Source organism: Rhinichthys klamathensis, unplaced genomic scaffold (genome assembly GCF_029890125.1).
Source record: "Rhinichthys klamathensis goyatoka isolate OS25496 unplaced genomic scaffold, OSU_Roscu_1.1 h1tg000178l_1, whole genome shotgun sequence".
Lineage (NCBI taxonomy): Eukaryota > Metazoa > Chordata > Actinopteri > Cypriniformes > Leuciscidae > Rhinichthys > Rhinichthys klamathensis.
Genome location: NW_026606707.1, coordinates 960,840 through 973,537, shown reverse-complemented (window position 1 = coordinate 973,537; position 12,698 = coordinate 960,840). Strand labels below are relative to the sequence as shown.

Here is a 12,698-nt window from a genome sequence, read left to right as displayed (position 1 = left end):
ATAAATTAAACATCAGGCCCACGAACACTGAGATTTCAGCCAGTAAAAATCAGCAACCACTCGGGAACATAAGGCAGCGTCAGCTTATTTCTCGCCAAGCGAGCCAGACGTACTTCCTGATTCAAAACCTGAGGTGAGCTGCGTAACAAACAGACCTTTGTTATGCGCCGTACACGTACTTCTTTTTACAGTCAAACTCCAGGGGTCCTCAGACCACTGGTATTGCTAACCGACTGAGTGAAGTAGGGTAATGGCGGATTTGTCAAGTACTCGCCTCTAGCAAGTGTGTTTCTGAAATCCACGTTTCATTCAGAACTGAGAGCGACTGTGTGATTGATCGAACGCTCCATCTTAACAATCAGGGCCGTGCCCTCATTTCCCATACATACTCATTTTAGCATAAGTAGTATGCAAATTCAATCATTTCAATTTCATCACAGCCCAACTGGAATGTGAGAGAGACACTCTGGAGATTCTAAAGATGGCCTTCAGTCTTAAAAGCAAACTCATAGCATAACTTTAATAAGACTCTGGCCTCAGAAAATATTCATAACAAACGCACGACACAATAACTAGCAAGAGTCCAATATCGTCCCCTCATCCAAAGTATAGTTCATCTAAAAATTTAAAATCTGTCTTTACTTATCCTCAAGTCATTCCAAACCCGTATGAATTTGGAACATAATTCTGTGGAACAGAAAAGAAGATATTTTGAAGAATGTCCTGAATGAATTTCTATGCAGTAAACAATTGAAAGTTCCTTTCCCCATTCATTTTTACTGCATGTAAAATGAAGACCAAGACTTTCTTCAAAATCTCAAATTTTATGTTCCACTGGTTTGGAGTGACATGAGGGTTTGTACATGATCACAGAATTTTCATGAATTATTCCTATAATATATCTTGGTAAGTGAACAGCCTCCAAAATAATGCACACTTTTTAGTAATAAATACACTACTGTTCAAAAATTGGGGGTCAACAAGATGTCTTTGAGAGAAGGCTGCATTTAATTGATCAAAAGTACAATAGAAAACATTAATATTTTGAAATATTACAGTTTAAAATAACTGTTGTCTATGTCTATGTTTTCTACTGTCTTCACATGATCCTTCAGAAATCATTGATTCTAATATGCTGATTTGCTGCTTAAGAAACATTTATTTTTAATATAAATGTTACCAGTTTTGCAGAATATTTTTTGTGGAAACGTTGATATATTCTTTTTTTTCCAGGATTCTTTGATGAATTGAAAGTTCATATGAAATTGAAATATTGAAATAGAAATGTTCTGCAACATTACAAATGGCTTTACTGTCACTTTTGATCAATTGAATGCATCCTTGATGCATACAATTATTCATTTATTTCGAAAACGAAAAACTCACTGATCCCAAACTTTTGAACAGTAGTCCATTTCTGTTAAATTGCTTAGATATAGACATCAGAACACAGACAGGTTGAATATGTACTGAACAAGCAGGAAATGACAGTGGTGGTGATGATACGGGCAATGACGGAGACGTTTCGTGAGACACATTCCAGCTGTCTTACCTCGTATCGGCGAACCCCCTAGGTGAAGTAAATTGAATGCAAACAAGATTGAAGAGAAGTGTTAGAAGACGAGAGAGATAGACAAAGAGAGATAAGGAAAACAAAAGGGAGGGAATCAAATGAAAGTAAGCTTAATTAAACAGAAAGGAATCAAGTTGAGCCAGACTACTGCTCTCCGAGGATTAGTTGAATGTTGGCTGTCTGGTGCAACAGAATTAGCTCGAAAAAAGAAGAAGAAAAAAAAGATCCGAGGGAATATTTTTCTTTGTGGTAGAATTCTGAGATAGTTTAGGTGCCTGCCAAAGCGGATGCTTTAAGGACAATTTGCAGAGCTTAAGTAAACATTCGATGTCTACTTTTGTTTTTGTTATTTTTGTTCACAGCATTGTTTAGACAATCACAGACCATGGCAGGTTAAGGCGACAAGTTTGGTGTGAGAATAGCAGAAACAGCTAGCAACAATTCTGTACACGTGAGTTTAAGTCAACATGAAATGTCATTCTATAAATGATAAATGGCATTTAATTACTTGTTATTTAATAACTTGCGCTCACCATTAGCATTTCTGTTAGCATTAGCTTTTAGAAAAGCCAAAGTCTTGCTTGTTTCAACAGCAGCCTAAAACAATACATAAATACATATTTGGCTATTAGCAAACACAGTGGTGTGAAGTGGTGTACTGCTATGAATGGGAAAAACGGCAACACGCAATAGGGTGGATCTAATAATGGAAGTCCCACCTTCTAAATAAAAGAGCCAATCGTCAGTTGGAAATGTCATCGTGTCACTGCACATCACTGTTAGACGCTCCGGTTCCCATTGAAACCTGAGATATATGTTTATTAATGCTATTTGAGCATAAGAAACAACATAACGACAATGTCAAAATTTGCTGCTGTTTTATTTAAATGTGACTTTGGCATGCGGTTTTTAAAGCAAGAAGTTTGGCAACCAAGCAATGTGAGTTTGGCAAGCTATTTTCAAGCCGAAAAGAGTTGGTTTTGCATGCCAGAAATATCTTTCTTGAGGTGTTGCAAATATGGCCGACCAAGTGAACTAATTTTCCTTGAAAGGGACTTTACTATCGGTTAACCACTGGTTAAATCAAATGCTTGTGCAGCCAGATGAAAAGCTATAAATCATTCACCTAAGAAAGAGTTCATTTTGATTTCATGTCGACTTAAACTATCGGTCAAATCGCAAGGTAAGGTTACTTCGTCATTACCATTGTCTATCAGAAAACACTTATCTATAAGTAAAACAGCAAACATGTCATTCAACATTCTCCTGAGGAGTAAAACGTGCAGATAAGCCAGATAAGACTAGCTTTATTGTCATAATTTTATGTTAAGAATGTCCTAAAGGGCCATAAAGCTTTGCGCCCCATGCCGCCCAGAGATAAGATCTTTGAGGAAGCAATGTTTTGATCTTTGGTGGAATGGTACATTTTGTTTGCTTGACTTTTTGCAAGATAGGGGCATTCAGGATTCAGACTTTCAACTGTGTATTTGTAAGCTGTGTACTTAGACGCTGATGCTAGAAACTAGAGAACAAGCTCTGCTGTGACTTGCCCTCTAAATGAGGTGGATTTAGTGGGGAAGGATAAACTCTGAGTCAGTCAGGAGCTATTAATCCAGCCTGGGCAAAGTCCTGTTCATCCGTCTGATCCTAGGTCAGACCTGAGCCGTCTATCCATTAGGAGGGTCTCCAATGTAAATAGAGCAGCTGATCCTCTCCGGGCCACTCTCATATTCCCTTAAGGGTGCCTACAATTACCCAGACCATTTGCATGTGGCTTAAGACCCATTTGATGTTATGGCCACATCAATACATTTCTCCTTCAATGGTAAGCAAACACAAATTGGCAGACCAAAGGCCTGACTTTGCACCAAAAAAAAGCATTCTAGTTTTAATTAGGTGGCAATATTGCATTCATTAAACTGAAAGAAACAGAGCTGTGTCGATAGGGTGTCTATATTATACATTTAGTATATTAGTTCCTGCTTCCTGGGCTGAAGAAGTGTGTCATCCCTACCTGAACGAAGCTGTTTAATTCGCCCGTTGCTGTTGATGTCTACAGGCAGGAAGTCCTTGAACCAAGTGATCTCCGGGTCAGGGTTCCCACTGGCGGCACAGAGCATCGTGGTTGTTCTTGTTCGCTCCACCACTTTTAGCTGAGGGCCCATGTCTATGGTCGGAAAGCCATGAGGAATCTGGTTTTCTGCAGCAAGAAAAAGAAAAACAGGTCAAGTCAGGAGCCAAAAATCGAATGATTTACCAAAATAAGGATAATGATCTCAAAGATCTCTGATTGCTATAAATCAAGGGTTAGAGATGTGAGCCAGACGTAATTGTCCTGCTAAAGCAAATTCAGGACTAGTCTCATTAGTGCACTGAATCAATTCACTTCCCGGAAAAAAGCCTTCCTTTGCATTAATAAGATCAAAGCATGGCGAGACTAATCCACAGTACATTTGCGTACCGTTATTCTAACATGTAACACCATATGGACTCCAAGCTTTAAGTTTTAAGCTGCAAGCTTTTCTTTTAATCTAAATCTTTACAGGAGTTTGGGAAGAGGCGGAGCAAAAACAATGAGAAAAGAAAATGCAAATTCAGCTACAAATAAATCAAAACATGAAAGGATCAATACACTAGTTAAAGTATTAGCAAGCCAGCGCTATATTGATATTCCTCATACATTCTAGTTGTACTTTTCCACACTTTTCTGCAATATCATTGCGATTTTTAAATCCAACATGAAGACCTAAAGAGATGATATTCTTTCTCTTCATTATTCATCATCTGAGGTTATGAGTTATTTCTTTTTTTTAAACAAAAAAAACAAACATTCATTGTTAGTTTATCATTATTGTTATTGTTATTAAAATTTCAAATTGACCGTAACTAATTATTAGTATTATCATAAGCTCTCATCATTTATTATATTTTTCGAACAATTTCAGACTTCTGTTGTTAAATGTGCTTAGATAAATTACTTTTATAGGTTACTTAAGGACAAGATCAAAGTTTGAAAATTTCCCCATCGACTTCCATTTTTATAAAGTTCACAATTCAAAATGTAAACAACAGCAATGCCATCATCAAAACACTTTCATTCTCAATTGTCACTGGTCTTCCTTCTTGCATTCATATGAATAATGAATTGTGATTGCTCTATTCGTTCTTATAACATTTTAACCATCTTCAGCCGCCTCTACACTGCAAAAATGGTGACGTGTTGATACTGATATGTGTTGATACTGACGTGTTGAGACTAATGAAGTTGATATGTGCCACAGAAAGAAAACAAAACAAGTGACAACTGCAACTAACACCTGATGTGGCATTTAATTTATGCAAAACCAGAGTCTAAAACTGCTTACCTACAATTTAAACCTAACACATTTATTTTGCTGTCTTGCAAACACTGCTGTTTTCTTCTGGAAATGCAAATCTAGTTGGCAAATAATGCTTTGTCCTTCAATGGTTTGGAAAACACCCTTTCCACTCTGATACAGACTGAGACGCCTTTCACCATTTCTACACAAGGGAGTAACAGAGCAGATATCTCTAAGTATCAAACATTTGCATAATTAACACAAATTATATGAATATTATGAAAATGAACACTAATTATATCCGAAACCAGATAACCAAGTGGGCAAGGCTGTAAACATACGGCTTCCAAGCACATGAAAACATAAGCAACGCTGTGGCATGGCTTAAAACTACTTTTTTTCCCCCTCTTCTCAAACATTCAAACACAAATGTTTGGATGAAAGCCCATCATGCGTAATATTCACACTTGCAATAGCAACAACATTACTGCAACACCACACTCTCTTTGATGCCAGGGTAAGCCAAAAGGCAAGGCTGAATTATTCAGTTTGAGACAATCCTCTGCATGTGACAAACATTCTAAGGCAGGGGTGCACAATCCTGTTCCTGGAGATCTACCTTCCTTAAAAGTTCGGCTCCAACCCTGATCAAACACAACAGAAGCAGCTAATTCAGATCTCCAGGAGCACTTGATGATTCCAGACAGGTTTGTTGGATCAGGGTTGGATCTGAACTGGTAGGTAGATCTCCAGGAACTGGATTGGGCACCACTGCTCTAAGGTCTACAGAGCACCAAAGTCAACTGCGATTGATCTTTTCTTCTTATTCCAGTTAGTTCAACATTAAATCATTGAGCATCAAGCAATGCTTCTCATGGAAGCTGAATTGAAAAGCTCTCACACAAGACTATGACTTCAGGACAATGTAAATCAGACACATTTCCACAGTGAGCAAACCTCAAAAGGGTTATTTCACAAATCACTAATCCCCTTATGAAAACATCGAAAAGGGGAATCATTTAGAAAGCGGAAAAAATGTTGCGTGGAATCCCAACTGGAGGGAACTTTTCTGTACAAGGTAACTTGGAATATGAGGCTGTTCAAGTTATGCCTCATTAAGAAGCAAAAACATCCAGATTTTTTTCCAAGTCTGACCTTCAGAAACTGTTATATATCGAAGTGTACATTTTTGCCTTGGCGTGCTTGAGAGAGGTCAACTACCTGTACGGTTGTGGGCTGTATCACTATGCCGGTCCTTTTCTCTGAGCGGCTTCTGAATAAACAATTGAATACATTTTCTTGAGAAGGAAAACACAAATAGTACCTATATAGTCAGCATGCAAAAAAAGGTAACAGAGCACACAAGAACATCTAAGAGAAAACCAACTGGGCTGTTTCCTCAGTGGAGTGTGAAGATGTGCATTTCAGGTTCCCCTATCAGGTGTGCAAAAATAAATAAATAAATAGAAAAATACAATCTCTCCTGGTGTTTCAGGTGACAAAGTGAAGAAAAAGTGTTTGAGAGCAAAGTAAGTGACACACTTGTGCTAAATTTATTAACATAGTGTTGTCCAAATATTCGGTACTTCGGTACCAAGTCGGTACAAAAAAAAATGAAACGTCACGGTACCAAGTCCCGGTGGTACCGAGTACCCAGTCAAACCCGGTTCTGGATGCGCATGCATGCACGAAGGGCGTGAAGTTGCGTCCGCTTCATGAAAGCGCTGAGACATGGCGATCGGCGGCGCTGCTGATGTGGTGTCTGTGTATATCAAACTGCAAAACGACTATTTAAATATGAACCCTTCATGTTCTGCTTATCTCTGTGTGAATGAACGGCGCAGACGCGCGGTTTCATTAAACGTCACCTCACACACACACACACACACACACTGAAGCACGACGTGACGCTCGCGCTGTTTTCAGTCTCTGCTGCCTCACGATATGATGACATGATTCATGATTCCATTCATCTCTGAGAGTCACTTCATGAGCATTTTACCGTTTCATTTGAGAAAAACTATCGTCATATCATACTCGCACAGAAACTCAAAGGTCTTCACGGCAACCCGTCAAAATAAAAGTTTGGTTTAACTTAAAGAAATTGACAGAAATAATTATATTAGGCTAATAGATTTAACTACGTCTCCATTAATTAAAGATACTACTACTAATAATAATAATGTGTGCATAGAAGGTTGCTTATTTTTCACTTGACCTTTTTTATGAGGAATATTTCTCAATATCATCAATATTTTCGTTTAAACAGCATGTAGTTTTCAATCCTTTCATACATTTACCATCATAAATAATAAAGTCATTGAATTGAATTGAATTTAATATATATATAAATATATTTTTCAAATAGTTAAATAAATTATTTTATAAAAAATAGTTCAAACTGATTTTGCTGTGGTACCGAAATTGGTACCGAGAACCGTAACATTTTAATGGTATCGGTACCGACTACTGGAATTTTGGTACCGTGACATCCCTATGTTCACATACTCGTTAAAAGTGCACTCAGTAATTGTTTTTTTTGTGAAAGTCGTCTTAGAAATATACTGACACCTAGTGGTGTGGATGATGAGTCATGCATTATATTGCACTGCAGAAATTAGCTTTCAGTCATGACAGTATTTCATGTGCGAAAGAGTCAGATAACAGGAAGGTTACTGAGATAAATAAGTATTCAGATGGTCATGTGACCACAATATGGCAACCACTATATGGTGACCCACGCCTTGTAAAAGAAAACAGCTTTTTTATGCTACTAATGTGTCTGGAGACCTCATCTTACATAAATTGTGGTACTTTTTAATTACTCATCACTACCCTTAACTTTTTAATGAGGAAAAATTGCTGACTGCACCTTTAAATAGGCTTCTTAATATTTTGCTTCTTAGAAATGTTTATAATGATGACAGACTTCCTTACAAGTATAGTGAGTTTGAAAAAAAAAAAGTAAATGGTATGTGAAGGTAAAAACAATGGAGAAAAGGATGGATTTATTCCACAAAAGAAAACACAGAAGAAAAAAACCCCCCAGATGGTTACCCTATTGCATTTCCTAAATAAAAGCTCCATTCTCCATCCTTAAAAGCACTTTTATCATTTACACCTATTTACTATGCATGAGGATTTAAAAAACAGAAGACCCAAAGCTCAGAAATTTGCTTGTATTGAGTCGAGCAAGGACTCCATTACTGAGATGAATTGGTAAGAAGGAAACAATTCTGCAAAATGTCCCGCTCTGTCCCGGGTCTGTGCCGCATCATAGACGTGGGCGCCACAGCAGATGGTGGTTTGAATTTAAAAAGCCTGTCAACGCTAGTTTCATTGTTTCCCCGAAGCAGTTATGACAAGGTGCCTGGCTCCGATGGGGTGATACATTTGGTGGGTAATTGGGATGCCATCTTGTAAAGAGCAGAGGGAAACTTGAGAGTGGATGGAATGAGGAGGAAGTAGGAGGAACAGCTCTGCAGAAATGTTCCAGCAAATAGTCAATAGAGAGAAAGTGAACTTTAATGACAGTGATGTCATGTGCTGAGATTCTCTGCTTGTTTTGCAGAGTTTTATTTCACCTTTGTCTGAGAGGTTACGCAACTGACTGAGGTCATGGTATATGAGAAGCAAAATTCCTGTCAATTACAGACAAAGAGTACAGGCTCAAGTTTGTATGCAACGTCAACACCTTATTTGTATCACGTTACTTTAAAAATGCAGTTAAGCCTACTGGCATTTCAAAGATAGTAGATTTACAGATTCATGACTACCGAAACCACGTCTAACCTTCAAGCATCATGTCCTACTAATCCATTGGGTGCGGCTCTATTGTTCTTTGTTCATGAAGGGTTTATTCACATTAGATTGTTATTTTTTGGTTAACTTCCAAACTCAACTGCATTTTCCAATGCATTTAACCCTAGCACACAAACATAAAAAAAACTACTGTAGAGTTAAAAAAAGAAATGATCAGTTTCCACAAAAAAATAATATACTGTTGTCAACACTGATAATAATAAATGTTTCGCGCACCAAATCCAAATATATTCAAACAGAAAAGTTATTTTAAACTGTAGTAATATTTCACATTATAACAGATTTTACTGTATTTCTGATCAAATAAAGCAAAAGCATAAGAGACTTTTCACAAATCTTATTGACTAAACTTTTGAACGAGAGTGTAGATACTTTGAGTTGAATGACTATGTTGAAGGCATATTATGAAATTATGAAATTCTTTCTGCAGTGTATCAAAGCAATCACTAGGTCTTCTTTCTTTCAAAGTTTAAATATGTTTTCTAAGTTTAAAGTATGGTGTTTCCTATTTGTTACTGTTTAAAGTATACACAACTTCACAAAACCATTGTGACAAGCATTTTCTTATTTGAGATTAGAGGTGAACAATATACTGTAACAGTACTATACTTTTAATTTTGTTTGTTTAATTATGGTGGCGTTTAATTGCTCATGCTCCCCTATTTTTAGATTTTTTCATCATGTTACACTCACTTAATTTGTATAAACATTAACAATTTATTTACACAGTTATTAGCAAATCCCAAAATGAATATCCATCTTTCACACTATACAGTACATTATAATGTAGTGATGCCTCAGTATTTAAAATGACTGATTTTCAGATTTGAGTGTTTTATTTTTAAATGTAGACAAAACTGTATATAACTATTATTAATTGGTTATCTGCCATAACATACAAATAATCACTGGCGCACATAAACTGTTGTAGGTCCTTCCAACTCTTTTAAAGCTAATAGTTAAGTCCTTGTGACGACCTCCATAAACAAGTGCCATTGTAACAATAGTACCTGTGATAGTACCCAATCAAATCTCCTTCCTGAATGGGAAATCTACTGTTGCCATCCACAGACCCAGAGCGGGTATTTAATGAGACTTTACCAGAGCGATAAGACCGTGCAGGCCCTTGGAGATGGCAATCTATTGTATTTTCTCCTCGGTTGTGGAACCAGGCCAGAAGCAGCCAAGCTTTATCGATGCATGTGACCACAAAAAGGGAGCTAACAGAGTAGCACACCACAAACCCATCTGTAATCAGTTTTGTGAAAAGAAAAGGAACATTGTTTTTTGAGAAGCAGTAAATTACGCTCACTGAGACTTATATTCAATGCTGTGAGCGATCAGATAACAGAAGAACAGATCGAGGCTTGAAAGTCTGATATTTACAAAACTTGAGTGCTGCAGAAAAGCAACGAATGAAACTATTGGCGAACACTGGGAGAGAACTAACTCTGTATCATTACCAAAAGAAAGCAGCGATGCTGCCAAGAGAAATAACAATGGTTTTTCAGGTGGTCGGGAGTAAGTAGGACAAAATGTCCTGAAGGCAGAGAAATGGAACGGTGAACTCATCTAATGTGAACAACGAGCGCTGTCGTAAACATGGTTTAGATATGCATAGGCTGCATGTCCTCAATGCTGGGTCAGAGCAGAGAGGGGACATAATACACATTACAGTGGATCCGACATGAGGAGTAGTGTAGGGGGGCGGTCACCGTGGGAGGATAAAGAGGGAAATGGAGGACAGGAGGGGTACATGCCAACCTCCTGCCAGCTCCAATTACCAGGAAGAATAGAGCATGGCATGTGGGGTGATGGGTCTAATCAGAACCCCGCTGAAGAGACAAGTCTCTGTCCTCAGACCCCACTGTGAAACAGCCCGAGTGCTCTCCACGTCCACGTCAGCCGGAGTTATTCTCACCCTGCACAAACACGTCGCCACAGAAGAGGATGCTCAAATAGTAATGAAGCACCGTGGGGCACTCGCACCGAGAACAAGCCGTTCGTCAGAGACTGATCACGCATGTTTAGATCCAATCTCATGAATCTGGTGTAATGTCCATGCTATATGCTAACTGTATCTGTTTAAAGGGACAGTTCGCCCTAAATGCCACATCTTTTGAAGTAAGATGATAGATTTAGGTGAGTTCTTTGAAGAACTGTTCCATGAAAGGTTTTTTTGGGAAACCCAAAATGGTTCTTAAATGGCATTGCTGCGAAAACCCACTTTTGGAACCAGTGTAAAAGAAAGACATTTTTGACTGAAATATTCCTTTAAGCATGTGGAGGTCTCAACTGTTAGAGAAGAACAAAGTTCCACAAACACATTTTGGACAGCGTATCCCTCACACTGAATTTCTCTCAAGTAAGGGAACTTCTAAACTAATAGATTATGTAGTATTCCTGTAAAAGTCTCAACAGTTCTTGGGAAACAAATGTCCTTGTAATTTCCAGAAAGGTGTGTATGAGGGTGATGGATGACGTCAATTAAAGGGGACATCTCTTTTGATGGAGGGAGCAGAAGGGTTTCTGTAGTGATATATGACAACAGAACACCATTCATTTTACTACATCTTTTAATTTCCTGAGATCATTTCAGGTCCAGGGTTGTCATCCTCTGGAGAAAACAGGTTTTTACATTATCCAGCTTGCCAAAAAATCTGCTTCATTGGCTCATCACTGAATACATTTATACAACAAATTAGACAGATGTGTTGTCCGTTAAGAATGCAAGCACAATGCTTAGCAAATCAATCTAGAAATAGCTTACTTGTATTGTAGTTGTCTCTGCATATTAAACTGGAAAAAAAGTACACTGAAAAAACAATAAGTCAAATTTACTTCAGTTTTCTTTTGCAAGTTTTTGCATGCATATGGAATTATCGTTTTTCAAACGAGTCATAAGCCGTTTCGGTGTAATGTCATGACGAAACATTAACATATTGCCCGGCCGCCCACTTATTGCGAGTGCAGAAACCAGGGAAAAAATGTAACCGCCTCAAACCGGCAGCTGATTCCTGTGGATGCTGGATAGCATCATGTCAAGAAGCTCTGCTCTACAATGTGAAGGTAAAGCCAGTTTTTTTTCACTGCCCAAGGACGAGCATTTGAAGAATCAGTGATTCAGATTCATCTTTACCACGATACCACAGCAGTATAATCCTAAACTTTTGCTGTTCCCTCATTTTACTGACGACTGCTTCTCAAATCTCAGAGTTCAGTATAGGATTCACAAACCGCTTGCTCTTTAAATATGGTGTTCAAAGTTGCGTTTTGAGTTTTATATTGTGTAGGTCTCCTGCTAACTGGTCTCACATTATTGCTGTCTTACTGAAATACTTCTGCTGATCAGTTGTGGGCCACTATTACCTAAACCTGTGTCTATTAATGCAGATTGTCTGTCGTTCTCTCACTACTTTGAGATTAAGAATGGAGCAAGATTTGTTACCAATGTTTATGTTACATCAGTCATTCACGCTAGAGCTCGGCTAATGTATGCACTGTTATTGATACAGTTTCCACATGTTCACCACAATAAATTTGAAAAATACTCTGTAAATAAGTACAAGTAAAATAATATCATAATTTGTTTGATGGACATGCACTTGTTAATGCTGGTGGTGAGGAATTACAGTTGCAACATCTCATAATGTACCTCAAACTGAGTAGTGAATCACTGAGAAACGTCCTGCTCGAATTGTCCTTATGATGGAGGTTCGGGTTGAATAACTAGTTCTTCCAGTGTTTCATAATCGGACTCACGCTCATTGATATGGTACAATCGACGTCATTGTTCGTTACTGTCTTTAGTTTACGGTGTAGGAAGCCTCAAGACACGCAGAGCTGACGTTGTTATGGCAACGGGCGGTTTTGTTTTCGACACGCGCTGCACTCGGTAAACCAATCACAACAGACTGAGCTGTCTGGCCAATCAGAGCAGAGTAGCTCGCGGAGAGGAGGGATTTAGAGAGATTGATTCATCT

The 12,698-nt window shown here is 38.1% G+C and overlaps 1 protein-coding gene across 5 annotated transcripts in view; it reads right to left on the bottom strand.

Moving 5' to 3' along the window:
- Positions 1–12,698, bottom strand: part of ptprfb (protein tyrosine phosphatase receptor type Fb) — a 218,470-nt gene that overhangs the window by 82,481 nt on the left and 123,291 nt on the right. For all 5 annotated transcript variants that reach the window (XM_056260780.1, XM_056260782.1, XM_056260783.1 and 2 more), the window contains exon 5: positions 3,588–3,773. In XM_056260780.1, the coding sequence (XP_056116755.1) occupies positions 3,588–3,773 (186 nt within the window). The remainder of the gene's footprint in view (positions 1–3,587; positions 3,774–12,698) is intronic.